Genomic DNA, 14,350 nt, shown 5'->3' with positions numbered 1-14,350 from the left:
TGATCGATTAAACTACGAAAGATTCAAAGGCAAAGCACCAACGCGGTCGTCGATCACCGGTGTCCCGAGCACCCCTAGCATCAATGTATCGCAGCTCGTCAACTTTCCCGTGTCATTTGAATCGTCGTCGCCGTCGTCCTCGGGGGTCACACCATCAGCCACGACGTCGCACGCGCGCAGACGCTCGTCGACACCGACAAACCGTGACGCACCCACCGCCACCGACGCACCCTTCTTCATCATCGCCGCCACCGACGTCCCCGTCGGCACATACGACGAGTACGGCTCCCGGTACGCCTTGGTCCACGCCACACACGTCTTGACGTACGCCGCGTCGTCGTAGCTATTCCATTGCGGCGACAGCACCTTCTTGGCGATCGCACGCGAGTAGGCGCAGTAGGCCACGTGCTGCGTCATGTGCACGCGCCAGAGAAGCGCAATATCGAGGGTCGGGACGAGATGCTTGTGGGTCTTGGAGAGGTGCATGAACTGCTCGTAGCGGCGGATGGCGGCGGCGACGACGGTTGGGTTGGACCAGTAGTGTGTCATGGGGCCGATCTTGGCGACGAAGCGCAGGTCGCGGTGCATGGCGCGGACGAGGTCGATGGGAAACGCGCCGTTGTCGTGGGCTCGGATCATATCGACGGCCTTGTCAATTTCTTCGCGGAAGAGCCAGATGGCTGCGTCGTCATGCACTGCGCTTGCTCGGACGTACACCTGAACGTTGACAAGCATGGTGGCAAGGTACGTCGACCAGCGACCGTCGACGGGCAGCTTTGGTTCGGTCAAGATGCGATTGCCGACGCCTTCATGCGCCCGCACGGGCGGAATCCGCGTCGTGTAGGTTCGTTTCGGGAGACCCACTTGGCTGCACGTGATCGTTGGGTGCTCGCGGAGAAACGTAGCGATCTGGTATGTCTCGTAGGTCACAAGATTGCGGCACCCGGGGCACGCGACGCTCTCCTCGAGCTCGTGCATGCGCCGCATGTCGGCGAGACTAAAGCGCCCCGTACACCGGCGGTTGGGGCACGCGGCAAGAATGAGACGCAGCGGCATGTCGTAGGCCGTGGATCCAAACTGGTTTTTGAAGTACGCGTCGAGTCGTTGCGCGTGGTCGCACGCGGTGCAGAGCATCGCACCACGCTCCGTGTGTAGCCACTGTAAGGTGCCCGCATCAAACTCGGTTCTGCAGTACGCGCAGACACCAACGTACGTAGTCGCATCCGGGCGCTCCTCGGATGACGTTGTCCCGAGCGCGTAGCTCAGCGGGTCTTGCTGGTACACGCAGTGCGCGTATACTTCGGGGTGCGCCGCGCCGTGCAAGTCCCGGTGGCAATACACGTAGGCAGCTTCTGTGTCCAGAAGCCAGTCGTAGAGCGCGAGTGGCGACGGGAGTCCTGCTACGTGGTCATAGACAATTTTGAGACCGCAAAGGTGGGCTTGGACATCGGCGACCGAGATGCCGCTCGGCGGAAGGTCCGACTTCTTGGCGAGTGGCGCGCGGTCGTTGATGGCGGTGGCGACGCGCACGAGCTGGTCATAGACGCTGCCGGCGTTATTGTGGGCTGACGGTGTCATCAGCTGCTGAATGAGCTGCGCCTGGAGTCCGTGCGAGCCCACGTCAAGGACTAGCTTCTTGCCGTTGCGAAATTGAACCCGAACGACAAAGGGCGCGTCGGTGGCCGTGGCCGAGCACCCGACCGTGTCAAAAGCCTTGGTGGTGGTATCCCTGTGATCGACGGAGAGGCGCTGGCCGTCGAGCGAGAGGACGACGGGTACCCACGGCTGAAACGGAAGCGGTCCCTTGACGCACGCGTTGACTTGGTAGTACATGGTTGCTATTGGAAGAATGGCACGCACGGTCCAAGGTCGCTTTTGTTGAACATGTGCGATGTGGAGTTGGAGTATCGGTATCTGCTCTGATTTGAATCCATTTGGCCATTTGAGTTTGAGAATGGCGCCGCTCACTGCTCCAACAACCGCAACAGAAAGCCTCGGTCTTGAACCACGTGTCGCGTGTCGTCCCTTCTCTGCCAAACTCGGAGCGCAGGCCATGAGCGCAGGCGTTGATACCAGCGTTGATACGACGTTGACAAGGTGGTAGGTCTCAGCGACGTCCATGTGCTCAATGGATGTGACGGCGGCCGAGCGCAACCAAAGGATCTGCGCCGGAGGCGCACGCGAGCCCATGTCCAGCAAATGCAATTTCCCGTGCATGCAATGGGCGCAGTGCTTCGTATGCGAGGATTTTGAGCTGATTTCTTTCCACTTGATGTCCATGCTGCATGGACATCGGAACACTTGCATGGACCATGCAAGCAGGAAAGCACATTTCAATTATGCTATATTGATACATTGATACTGTATATTGCACTGTACCAAATGAGATTTGCTTGTGAAATGAGATCGCGTGTTTTTCCTCTGTCTGTCGTATTAGATAGAAAGGAAGGTAGATATATTGATAGTTCGATAGTTGGATAGATATGACGTTTCCTCACGTGAATCAACACAGCAGTACTGGCTGTAAGCTCAATGCAGGAAGACTGTCGCATACGTGCACGGAAGTATTGGACAGCGACTGTCGTACTACAACAAATGCGTTCCAATATGCGCGGCCAGCTCTCATGCTGTCGAGCCGATTTCAAGCAAGGCAAGCCACTGCGCGTCGATTCCAGTATCATCCGTCACAACGGAGCCGAGCGTCGCTGCGGCCTGGTCGTTCAACGCGCTGCGGCTCTTGTTGTTGTCGTCGTTCTCGGGTGATATGACGTCGCACGCGCGCAGACGCTCGTCGACACCGACAAACCGTGACGCGCCCACCGCCACCGACGCACCCTTCTTCATCATCGCCGCCACCGACGTCCCTGTCGGCACGTACGACGAGTACGGCTCCCGGTACGCCTTGGTCCACGCCACACACGTCTTGACGTACGCCGCGTCGTCGTAACTATTCCATTGCGGCAACAACACCTTCTTGGCGATCGCGCGCGAGTAGGCGCAGTAGGCCACGTGCTGCGTCATGTGCACGCGCCAGAGAAGCGCGATATCGAGCGTCGGGACGAGATGCTTGTGGGTCTTGGAGAGGTGCATGAACTGCTCGTAGCGGCGGATGGCGGCGGCGACGACGATCGGGTGTGACCAGTAGCGTGTCATGGGGCCGATCTTGGCGACGAAGCGCAGGTCGCGGTGCATGGCGCGGACAAGGTCGATGGGAAACGCGCCGTTGTCGTGGGCTCGGATCATGGCGACGGCTCTCTCGAGCTCGACCATGTACGTGCTCACCTCGAACATCTGCAGTCGCGGCTTTGCACGGCCGTGGCGTCGCGCGTGCAGAGAAGCGTGGAGCTCATGGAGGTAGGTCGACCAGAGTCCGTCAACCGGCATCTCTCGTTGCGTGGGCATGAGGCTGATGTACGTGCCGTCGGCGTTGCGGACGCTCTGGTAGCGGATCGACGGGTGCTCGCGGACGAGGGTTGCGATCTGGTACGTCTCGTACAAGGCGGAGCGTTTGCAGGCGGCGCAGATAGCGGGTTCGTCAAAGAGGTGGAGACGCTGCATCTCAGATCGCGTAAAGCGACCGGGGCAGCGCCGCGTGGGACATGGCGCGAGGACTCGGTGCAGTGGCTCATCGAACGCCCTCGTGTCGAAGCGGTTCTTGAAGTAGACGTCGGCTGTGATTGCCTCGTGGCAGGTCGGACACGGCCACGCACCGTCCGTGACGTAGATCACCGGGAGGAGCGCGCGGTCGTACTCTGTCTTGCAGTACGAGCAGACGCCGACGTACGAGTTGACGTCTGGACGGTGCGCCGACGACGTTGTCCCGAGCGCGTAGCTCGGCGGATCTTGCTGGTACACAGTGTGGGCGTACACGTCAGGGCGTGTGAACCCGTGCAGGTCCCGGTGACGATCGACGTAGGCGGCTTCCGTGTCAAGCAGCCAGTCGTAGAGGGCCAGGGGCGACGGGAGTCCTGCTACGTGGTCATAGACATCCTTGAGGCCGCACAGGTGGGCGTGGACATCAGCGACTGAGACGTTACACGGTCGAAGGTCCGACTTCTTGGCAACGGCGGCGCGGTCGGTGATGGCGGTGGCAACGCTGAGTAGCTGATCATGGACGCTATCGGCGGTGTCCGTGGAGGCGGTCGACGTTGCCGTAGCGGTCAGTAGCTCAATGAGCTGCGTCCGGAGCGACCTTGATCCAATGTCAAGCAGAAGTTTCTTCTTGTTGGAAAAGGCAATCTCGACGAGGAAAGGCGGGTCGATGGCATGGGCAGCGCAACCGGTGGCATCGAACGACTTGTGCGAGGCGCCGTAGTCGACGCGCACGCTCTGGCCATCGATTGAGACGATGACGGGCGTCCATGACTGGAACAGCAGCGGTCCCGGCGTCAGCGCGCTCACCTCGAACATCGACGATCCCTGGAATGGTCCCGAAGCATGTTACGCTCGCTGATTTGTTGAACTGCATTGGATTGGCTAATATGTCGGACCCACCTGCATTTGATTGGCCAAGGCATTGAACTGTGTCAACAAACGTGGCATCACCAGCGAGCACTGAACCTCGGAGCGGTGGGGTTTCTATGTCGTGTATGCTTGCACAAGTGCTGACGAGCGCAATGTCCAAGGAATAGGGTCAAGCAGCTGTATGAGTGTGTTAACTCTGGCAGCTTCGAACACACCTCAGCGCCGTAGCCAGTAGCCTCTTGTAACTTCGAAAAGGCGGCTGCTGCGATGAGTGCTCCCTCCTTGTGCAGGGAAAATATATCCGGATATTGCTGTCGTTTGGTTTGACGTTGACATTCAAGTTGGCGACGAGCGACATGGGCCGGGAGTGGGCGCAGAGCTAGTGGTACTGCGAACTCGACTCGACAGCAGCTCTCCGGAGGCGCCGGTCTCTGGGGGACTGCGCTTGATCCGGCAAATAGCAGATCGATTCGATTCCATACACAGTTCTTCCAGTCGAGATGTGCGCAGCGGAATTACCGGCCAGCTACCTCTCGCGCTGCCCGATTGACTGCATGGTTGGCAATCGATCTGATTGGCGGAAATGACCTTCTTTGTTTTTGACGCACCAATGGCATCGCGTTAATACTGGTGATATGTCGTCGCACTTGAGCGGTTGCCAAGAACGACGACGATGCTGCTCTTGCTGTGGCTCCTTGCAGCCCTCGTGCCATGGACGGGCGCCACCATGCGCCCAATCATTGGTGTCATGACGCAGCCATTCTACGGCCGCGACGTCGACTACATCGCTGCGTCCTACGTCAAGTGGATCGAAAGCGCCGGTGGCCGCGTCGTGCCTATTCCGTACTCGGCCTCCAACGACACGATCGACGCGCTTCTTAGTAGCGTCAACGGCGTGCTTTTCCCGGGTGGCGCAGCACCAGTCAACGACCAAGCCGCCCGCGTCTACGCGCTCGCACTTGCGGCGAACGATCAAGGCACGTACTTTCCCATCTGGGGCACGTGCCTTGGCTTCGAGTGGCTCGTGCAACTCACCTCGTCGACCGGCATTCTCAATACCGACCTGAACGCAATGAACCTCTCGTCGACGCTCCACTACACGCCGGCGGCTGCGACGAGTCGCGTCTTCTCGTTCCAGCCGAGTGCCTTCGCGGCACTGGCGACGCGACCGCTGACGATGAACAACCACCGGAAAGGCATCACAACGACCCGGTTCGCATCAACGCCGGCGCTCACGTCCGCCTTTCACGTCCTAGCAACCTCGGTCGACCGCGCTGGCGTCGAGTACGTGGCGGCCATCGAGAGCCAGAAGTACCCGATCTACGGGGTGCAGTTCCACCCGGAAAAGCACGCGTACGAGTATGGCATGCGTGTCAACGGCTCGCCCTACGAGGCGATTGACCACAGCGACAATGCGATTTTGGCGGCCCAAGCGTTCGCTCGGTTCTTCCTACGCGAAGCGCGCAAGAACGATCAGCGATTTCCCAACGCCGCCGCGGAGCAGCGGGCGCTCATCTACAACCACCCGCTCACGCAGCGCAAAGCGCCCGCCTTTGTCGAGATTTACGAATTTCCCGTGGGAAAAATCAACACGTGGCACGACACCGCGCTCGCACTGGCTGCCCACGCTCTACTGCGCCATCCGTGGCGCTAATTGTCGTTGTAGCAATTGATACGAGCACGCTTGGTTGACACTCTTGAATTGATATTCTCTCTGAAATGTTGATACACTTCCGTGACCGCAGCTTCTGACGCAGCTTTGGCAACGCGCTCACCTTGTATAGCGAGCGTCATGCAAATCGGACTCTGCTGAGCTTCCTGCGCGCGTTTGATTTGCCAATCAAACATCGAAAACGACGTTTGATTGGCTGACGCCCCGAGCACAGGTACACTTGTACGGAAAATCGACGCAGCGCAGGCAAACCTCTTCTCAAACTACTCTCAACATTCACAAATCATCCCCTCTTCAATTCCATAAACTCATTCATTGTCAAACACACTCTTTACATTCAACTAATCCCTAATCTTACACCACCAAACCCTCTTCGTTCTTTGATCAAGGTCCGAATCCAACATAAGTCGAACGAAATGAGGTATACCCAACTTATGTACATGTTGAAGCGGTTTGCTTTGAGCGTTGAGATTCTCTTGGTTTGGGTCTCTTGGTTGAGCGTCAAAAGACTGTTCTAGTGCAACAATGAAACTGCCAGAGGGTACACATCACCTCCAATCGACTAACAGTAAGAAGCAATAAGGACTCGGTTGACGGGTATAGACCCAAGCAACATCAGCAGACACGACCAGCTCGTATGTGGGCGTTGAGCTGGAATGTGCTCGTCCAACGGCCTCAGCACGCACACAAATAGCAACGGCACAATCAAGATCCTCAATCACAAACCTCATTCTTCAACTGTTCGCTTCCATGCCAGCCTCGCTCCATGCCTTTGCTCTTCTGAGCGTCATCTACCTCCACGCTGTGTTTGCTGGGATGGTCGTAAGCTGCCAGGAAGGGATGCTCTGTGGCAACCAAGGTCGCGCCAAGTGCTACGACCCGCTCATCGAGGGCTGCTGCGACGGCCTCGTGTACGTTCTGCACGCGTACAACGCAGGCGGTCAGCTCTCGGTGCGCCAGTGCTGCGTGCGGGCCAAGGCGTCGCCGTACGTGGCCTTTCGCTGCAGCGCGCCGTCGGCGATCAACGCTTCGTCGACACTGGACGCACCCGGCATGCTCGTTCCGGCGAGTCTCGTTCGCACGCCGTCGGACAACGGTACGAGCACGAGCAACGTGAGCCAGACAGCGACGCCCATGACGACGACACTGCCTGTCACGACGACGCCAGTGACGACCGTGTCGCCGACAACGACGATGCAGGCAACGACGCTGGCGCCTGGCAATGGTACGACGATGCCAGGTAACGCGACGACTGCGCCCGGCGGTAGCACAAAGACACCGCCGTCCAAGGCGACAACGGCTCCGCCGTCGACGGCATCGAGCGTCGGGTCGTCGGCGGTCGCCGTCGTCTGCGTGGTTTTGGCGCGGTGTTTGGTTGCCTGAACCTGAAACCGGCAGTGGTCGCCGACGATAGCGTAATTTCAAAACAATATACGCCGTTGGTATCTTGGAATTTGTATGCAAATGGAATAAAATGCGGCGGAACCGACCAGTTGCGAAAGGTCGCGGCGATGAGCACGGACGACGACGGCGACGTGGACTTTGACGCTGCGTTCGACGACCTCTTCTTCTCGGAGCCAGCGCCGAAGGCGGTCGTCAAGACACCGGAGCGGAGCATCTTGGCCTCGAACGACGAATGGCGGGTGCCTCCAGTTGCAGCAGCACCGGTCGCCGCACCAACACTGGTGGCAGACGCTGGCAACCCGTTCGCGTCGCTACCGCCCGCCAAGCCGCCGATGCCTCCGGCGATAGCGGAACCGACGTTGGCGCCGCCACCGCCAGTGCAACCTACAGCTACTGCCGCGCGCTACACGACGCTGCCAAGCGTCCGCGACCTGCCGCCCGGCGACGCCGTCACGACCGTCAGTGTCACTGACGACGGCGAGCACGAGTGGGACCATCTCGTGTCACAGAAGGGCGTGCTAGCGACGGTCCACGAGGTCGACGAGACCAAGCCCCGATACGTCCGGAAGAGCCTCTCGTCCGTGCCGGAGCAGCACAAGAGCCTCGGTGAGTCGCAACGCCAAGCGCTTTGGCACACGCTGCATGCCAACGGCAGCGTCGCGGCGATGAGCATCGCGCCGGTGAAGCGCGTGTCGCTGCCGACGGCCCACATCGTCCACGAACCGCGCAAGGGCGAGACTCTCCTGCACACGATCGACCTCAAGCTCGCGTCCTTTGCGTCCTACTTGGGGGAGACCAAGACGCTCAAGGCCGAGCTCGAAGCCGCGCACTTGGCCAACGCCGCGTATGCAACCAAAGTGGCCCATCTTGAAGAGTCGGTCGCCGCACACGCGGCCAACGAGACGCAGCTGCGCGCGTACATTCAGGCGCTCGAAAGTAGCGTCGGAGCAATCCAGGACTCGGCGGCGGCGATGGAGGCGAGCCAATCGCAGCTGCTGCAGGCCCAAGCGCACTGGACCAAGCAGCGGCGCCAACTACAAACGCGGGCGCTTCGCCGCATCTTGGACCATGCTACGACCTCGGTGCTCCGACGGGCGTTTGCGCATTTGGTGACGGCGGTACGTCGGCGGCAAGCGCGCATGGGACTCGCAACCAACAAGATGGCCATGATCCTCTTGGCCCACGCAGAGAAGCGGCACAGCATGGACCGAGGCCTGCACTGTCTACGCAGTTCGGGACAGCTCCAGGCCGGCGAGCACCGCGCGGCCATGGCGACGACAATGGTCAAGGAGTACCGACGCCACGCCCGTGAGACGTCGCTGCAGTGCATGCTTCTCCTTATGGAAGCGCACTCCACAAAGTGGCGGATGCAGACCCTGGATATGTCGTTTCGGCGGTGGCGGGCGGAAAGCCACCACGTTACGGTCCGGAACCGCCATCGCCGCCACGCATTGCGCCGACTCGATCGGTGGATGCAACTGCGCGGCCTCGACTCGACCCGGCGGGCGCTGACCACGTGGCGGGGCGCGACGCAGGGCGATGTGCTGCAGTCGGCCATCGCGACAGCGTCGGCTCAAGTGCAAGAGCTCCACGAAGCGAAGGAGTGCGTCTTTGCGCTCTCTCGGCAAAAGGCCAAGATCGAAGAGTCGACGCGGCAGCTTGAGCACCGGTTGACCGAGCAACCGATGTCTTGACGCAGCTTCGGGGCGAGCTCCAGCTCAGCAAAGCATGGGTTTGTGGCGTACGTTATGCGTCAGATCGATCGGGCGACCGGCATTCGCCGCTGGTTGCTCCAGTGGCGGGCAGCAGCTACGCTGTCAAAAGCCACCAAGTGGCTCGACGCCCGGGTCACCACGCTCGAGGCCGCCCTTGACGACCAGACCAAGTTTGCCAAGTCCCTCGACCAGTACAACAAGGTGCTACTGGCGGACGTCGAGCGGTACCAGTTCGTCACGCATGACACACGTATCGCAGTCGAGGCACTCTCCAAGAAGCTCCTTCGGGAAGAGGCGCGCGTGGCGGAAATCGAAGCTGCAAATGCGTCGCTCGCGACGCATCTCACGGCACTGTGCACCGTCGACGCGGCGTGGGCGCTTCCGCACAGCCTCGTACAGCTCGGTAAGGACCTCGTCGTCGATCGGCTCACGCAGCTCTTCGGCATTCATGCCGACGCACCCACGAACGACGGCTGGACGCCGCGGATGTCACTCGGCAGCTGCTACGAGCTCGTGCAGTCGACGCTCGCACCGGCGGGCGCCGTCACCGACACCCTCGACGTCCTCGCGCCACTCGGAAGCTACTTTTCGGCGGCCCCGCTGACGCTGCCAGCGTTTGTCAATGGTCTCCACGACTATTTAGAGGCGATGCGAAACGAGGCGGCCGACCCGGCACTGCAAGCCCACCTTGACGGCTTTTGGCGGCACTTGCTGGCACCGGATGAGAATCCCGAGCCGTCGTGGGCGCGGCAGAACAAGCTCAGCGATGACATTTTACAAAACCAAGAAAAGCTCCTCGCCGTCCTCGAACACGAGACCGCCGTCGTCGAGCGCGCAGTCCTCGAGAAAGCCAGTCTCAAGCACGCGTACCCCAGCGAGGCCGTGCCCCAAATCGACCTCCCGCCGACCGACCCGAGCATCGCCTGGTCAAACACGCGCACATATAAATTGGTCGACTCTCACGATGGACGTAGGTACGATTTGCCGCAGGTGGGCGACCTCATCTTGGCCTACGAGCGCCCGCTGGTGGCCCTCTTCGTCAAGTATGCAACGCATCACCTAAACTCGCCTACGCCGGCGCCAGCGCCGCACTGGAGGCCCCTCGAACGACAACTGCAGGCGACGTTGGCCGCGACGCAGCCGCACGCTGTTGCGATGCACCTTCAAGGCGCGCTCCAGTGTTTTCAAGACCTCAAGCTCGTACCGAGTGCGTTTACGTCGGAAGTTGTCGCCGAGGCGTTTGGGGTCGTGACGCAGCACAACGAAAAGGTGCTGACGCTCCCCGGGTTCATCCAGGTGTTTGGCGCGTGCGTCTTGCACTCGTACGCGGTGTGCCAAACACCCATGTCGGTGCGCGAGAAGCTGCAAAAAGCGTGGTACGACGTCGACTGGGGCCGATTCCAGGTCGGCGGCCGGCGCCAAAAGCCCATTTACGTCGGCACCGACGTCGAGACGGTCCTCTGGCCGCTCTTTGATTACTTTGCGACCGGTGGCGACGCTGGCGACGACGGTCGCATCAGCCTCACGGTCGCCAAGTTTTGCCGCTTCCTCACCGAGATTGCGGGTCTCGACAAGGAGTCGTGCCGCACCGACGGCGAGCTCATGTTTCGCAAGGCGGTCCGCGGCAGCACCGCCGCGTCCCGCATGGTCTTTGACGAGTTCTACCTCGGGATCTACTACATGCACCAGCTCAAGGACACGACGCGCCGGTACGAGTCGGCCGGTGACGCGCTGCAGGAGTGGATGGCCCAGCTCTAAGATGACTCTAAAAACCGTCTTGTCTTGGTCTTGTAAAGAAACATGGCCAGCACTCCGTGTGCATTTCGTCTCGGTGTTGATGACTTGAGTGGGGTCCTCGTCGATATGCATTCCTATATGTATCAAAGTATCAATCTATCAGACTCGCGTCGCACGAGCCACTGCACGAGCGCGTGCGATTGCGGAGCGTGGCATTGCCGTTTGCATTACTCGGTTAAAGGCTACCGATTCCGCGAGCGACTACGGATCCGACATGCTCTCGGTCACGTACTTGAGCGCGGCTTCAAACATGGTGAGGAAGTACCCGGTTTCGCCCAGCATTTTGGACGGGTGGATCATGGCGCCGAGGAATTCCTTGGCAAAGTACGGCCGCTGGAGCCCCGAGTGCACGACCACGTAAATATGAATCGGCAGAAAGTCGTCCGCGTTCATGGCCGACATGCTCTCCGTGTACGCAAAACCCTTTTCCTGGCACGCGCGGAAGATCTCGCCGGCCGAGAGCACGAGCTCCTTGAGCTTCTCGCACGGCAGCATGCGCTCCTCCATCATGCTCAAGTGGTAGCAGGCCTTGCCCCAGTTCGAGTCCGATTGGAGCGACTCAGGAATTCCGAAAAACGTCTGCGACTTGCCAAACAGCTTGTGCTCCATGGTCTGCGTCACGGTCGCCTCGAGCGCGTGGTCGATCGTGAGCTGCACGAGGTACTGGATCTGCTCCTGGAGCGGCACCATGACCGCGTCCTCGACCGTCACGTGCACAATCTCCTCGATCGCGTCGTCGACAGCTTCGATCGTGTGCGAGTCGCTCAGTGCGGCTGCAATCGTGCGCCGGTACTGCGGCTCGAGCGTGTCGAGCACGTACTTTTCGATCTGCGTCGTGACGCGGCGGAGGTCCCGGAGCGCGTCACGTGCCAGCTTCTTGTGGTCGACGGCAATCGCGACGACGCAGGCCTGGACGACGGCGACACGGTTCCGGAAGACGTGCACGAAGCGCTGGCACGTGTCGCCCTCGATCGTGCAGCAGCTGTTGAGGTTCCGAAACAAGTCGAACGCGAGCCACTTGAGCTCGAGGTCGGTCGGGTCTTCGTACGGGTCGATGGCCCCGAGGCGCCGGATAAACTCGATCGTGCAGAGCTCGGTTTGGAGCTTCCGAGGACCGCCACGTGCAACGGCGTGTCGGGGTTCAGCGACGCAATGTTGCGCAGAAAGGTATCGAGGACCAGCCGCCGGCGGAGGATCATCTCGGGCGCCTTCGCCACGACGCTGCGCGTCGGAAACGGAATGTCAAAGAGGTACTTGAGCTGGTCGCCGTACGGGCTGGCGCGGCAAAGCGCTTTGACCTCCTTCCGGAAGCGGTAGAGGTCCCGGAAGCGCTTCCGGACGACCCAGAGCACCTTTGTGTGCAGATCGACGACGTTGATGACGTACTGTGCGACGCCGTCGTGGGTGCGCTCGGCGCGGACGACGCGCACCGACATGCCCGGGCGGATCGATGGAAAGTCGTGCGACCACCGGTGGTAGTTGGTCAAGCTCATGCTGCGCGGGCGCTTGCGGTACTTGGTGGGCGCAAAGTCGAGAGGCGGCAGCGGTGGCAAGTGCACGGCGTTGTGCGCGTTGTAGAGCGTCGGGTGGCGCTGGATGCGCTGGCTGTTGTTGGCGTCCGGCAGCGGCGTCAAGAACGATGCGTTGTTGGCATTGAAGCCGGGCAGGCGCGGGTCCATGACGCTCTGCTCGCGGTCAAGCAGCTGGCCGAGGAACGTGAAGAAGCGCGCCTCGGCCGAGTACGTGATGCGCTGGCCGAGCTTCCACATCGTGTTCTTGGCCCGCACCGAGGGCTCGGCGAGGAGGCTCACGTCGTTGACGTCGCTGATGATGGGCCGCCGATCGTTCTCTGCTTCAGATGCCCGGTAGTGCGACTCGCTCGGGCGGAGGTAGCTGCGGTCACTCCGCACGCTCGTCATGCTACTGCTGCTGGCCTCGACCGCGAAGGTAACGCGAGAGTCCGTTGTGTCATACGACCACCGAAAAACGGTCCAAACGACAGAGTTCGATTATCCGGATAGCCGGCAGAGATGGTTCGCATGCTCGCCGCCGATTCGCCAGTATCCGGTATCCGAAATGGATTTTTTGCAGACCGAAGCATCGCAAGGGATTGGCTGAAATCCTACCACTCATGCGCGTTGATTGGCCCGATTTTGGTACCTGGACCGTGTGACGCATATCGCAGGCAGGACACGACAGGATGGGCAAGCCCTTGGTGAGGCCGTCGTCGTGGCCCAGAGCTGCGTAGACGACGCGAGGTGGACACGATTGGCACCTCCTTGAGCCACATGGACCAGCGCAACCATACGTCGTCGACAGGTATGTTTACTGGGTTAAATTGCCGTACTGTACGGTCGGCGTGCCACGTAACACCGCAGTGTCCATCGTGACGCACGCGCTCAGCCTCGCACGCGCGTCGAAGCGGCGACTGACCATGCCGGTTGCAAAGGCCAGATCACAGGCAACCAAGTGCGTCGCTGGGCGTGTGGGGTGCTAGGGTGCATGTACGTCGCCGAAGGAAATCAAGTCTAGTTAGTAGTCGTCGCTTTTCAGCGCGCGGCGAATCTGCTGCTTCACATCGCGCTCGTCTTCGCGCTTGCGTGTGTCGGGGCCCTTCTTCTTGGTGCAGAGGCCCAGTTGAATCTTGATCCAGTTGGTCGTGCCCAAGTGCACGCGCAGAGGTACCTGGAATTCGCCGTGAGTCAATACACGAGGATGACCGATGCCTCCATACCAAATGCGCGTTGGGCTGCCGAGCAAACTCGATGATGCGCTTGATCTCGTGCCGATGCGCGAGGATCTTGCGCTCGCGGTACGTCTCGTGGCGCCCGATGATGCCATGTCGCCAGACTATTGCATTAGACGGTTCGTCGACGTGCCTCGTCACGCCTATGGTCGTACCGGGAATGTACATTTGATGCAGGTAGAGCTCGCCGGCGTACTCCGCGGCAAAGGCGGCCGAGATATCGCAGTTGCCGTCGCGGATGCTCTTGACCTCGGACGCCACGAGCACGAGGCCGACCTCGAGGTCCTTGACGACCTCGTACTTGCCGCGCGCGCTGTGGTTCTCGATGACCTTGCGGATCGGCCAGCCCGTGTCGATGCTCGCAAAGCGGCGCTGGGCGCCGGTCAAAAGCGGAGCCACTCGCTTCAACATTCGAAATTCCAACTAAATTTCAGCCAATGACATCGAGCGCCGCTAGACGCGTCGACATTACCTTAAAAAGTGCGTCGAGCGCGGTTGATTCGAAATAGTGGCGCCAGCAGCACGCACACATGACCGACGTTACGACGCTGC

At 60.5% G+C, this 14,350-nt stretch overlaps 7 protein-coding genes across 7 annotated transcripts; 3 read left to right on the top strand and 4 right to left on the bottom strand.

The window, feature by feature from the left end:
* Nucleotides 1-146: 146 nt before the first annotated feature.
* Nucleotides 147-1,833, bottom strand: SPRG_03488 (hypothetical protein; the record flags this gene model as incomplete). The annotated part of the gene is made up of 2 exons (XM_012342076.1): nucleotides 147-183; nucleotides 257-1,833. 2 exons carry the CDS (start codon nucleotides 1,831-1,833, stop codon nucleotides 147-149), a joined length of 1,614 nt encoding a protein of 537 aa, XP_012197466.1.
* A 615-nt stretch (nucleotides 1,834-2,448) lies between these two features.
* SPRG_03487 (hypothetical protein) lies at nucleotides 2,449-4,410 on the bottom strand (the record flags this gene model as incomplete). Its single annotated transcript, XM_012342075.1, has 1 exon — nucleotides 2,449-4,410. The coding sequence occupies one exon, from the start codon at nucleotides 4,408-4,410 to the stop codon at nucleotides 2,623-2,625; it is 1,788 nt and encodes a 595-aa protein (XP_012197465.1). The 3' UTR covers nucleotides 2,449-2,622.
* A 690-nt stretch (nucleotides 4,411-5,100) lies between these two features.
* SPRG_03486 (hypothetical protein) lies at nucleotides 5,101-6,118 on the top strand (the record flags this gene model as incomplete). Its single annotated transcript, XM_012342074.1, has 1 exon — nucleotides 5,101-6,118. The coding sequence occupies exon 1, from the start codon at nucleotides 5,138-5,140 to the stop codon at nucleotides 6,116-6,118; it is 981 nt and encodes a 326-aa protein (XP_012197464.1). The 5' UTR covers nucleotides 5,101-5,137.
* Nucleotides 6,119-6,886: 768 nt separating this feature from the next.
* On the top strand, nucleotides 6,887-7,519 carry SPRG_03485 (hypothetical protein; the record flags this gene model as incomplete). Its single annotated transcript, XM_012342073.1, has 1 exon — nucleotides 6,887-7,519. One exon carries the CDS (start codon nucleotides 6,887-6,889, stop codon nucleotides 7,517-7,519), a length of 633 nt encoding a protein of 210 aa, XP_012197463.1.
* A 112-nt stretch (nucleotides 7,520-7,631) lies between these two features.
* SPRG_03484 (hypothetical protein) lies at nucleotides 7,632-11,013 on the top strand (the record flags this gene model as incomplete). The annotated part of the gene is made up of 3 exons (XM_012342072.1): nucleotides 7,632-9,209; nucleotides 9,258-10,181; nucleotides 10,230-11,013. Exons 1-3 carry the CDS (start codon nucleotides 7,648-7,650, stop codon nucleotides 11,011-11,013), a joined length of 3,270 nt encoding a protein of 1,089 aa, XP_012197462.1. The 5' UTR covers nucleotides 7,632-7,647.
* A 240-nt stretch (nucleotides 11,014-11,253) lies between these two features.
* SPRG_03483 (hypothetical protein) lies at nucleotides 11,254-12,971 on the bottom strand (the record flags this gene model as incomplete). The annotated part of the gene is made up of 2 exons (XM_012342071.1): nucleotides 11,254-12,144; nucleotides 12,168-12,971. The coding sequence occupies 2 exons, from the start codon at nucleotides 12,969-12,971 to the stop codon at nucleotides 11,254-11,256; spliced, it is 1,695 nt and encodes a 564-aa protein (XP_012197461.1).
* Nucleotides 12,972-13,531: 560 nt separating this feature from the next.
* Nucleotides 13,532-14,221, bottom strand: SPRG_03482 (hypothetical protein). The gene is made up of 3 exons (XM_012342070.1): nucleotides 13,954-14,221; nucleotides 13,787-13,902; nucleotides 13,532-13,737 (listed from the first exon to the last, which is right to left on the bottom strand). The coding sequence occupies exons 1-3, from the start codon at nucleotides 14,207-14,209 to the stop codon at nucleotides 13,585-13,587; spliced, it is 525 nt and encodes a 174-aa protein (XP_012197460.1). The 5' UTR covers nucleotides 14,210-14,221; the 3' UTR covers nucleotides 13,532-13,584.
* Between the last annotated feature and the right edge of the window lie 129 nt (nucleotides 14,222-14,350).

The sequence above is a fragment of the Saprolegnia parasitica genome (assembly GCF_000151545.1).
Source record: "Saprolegnia parasitica CBS 223.65 unplaced genomic scaffold supercont2.9, whole genome shotgun sequence".
Lineage (NCBI taxonomy): Eukaryota > Oomycota > Saprolegniomycetes > Saprolegniales > Saprolegniaceae > Saprolegnia > Saprolegnia parasitica.
Note: the sequence above shows the minus strand (reverse complement) of the source record. Positions and strands in the feature narration are given on the sequence as shown.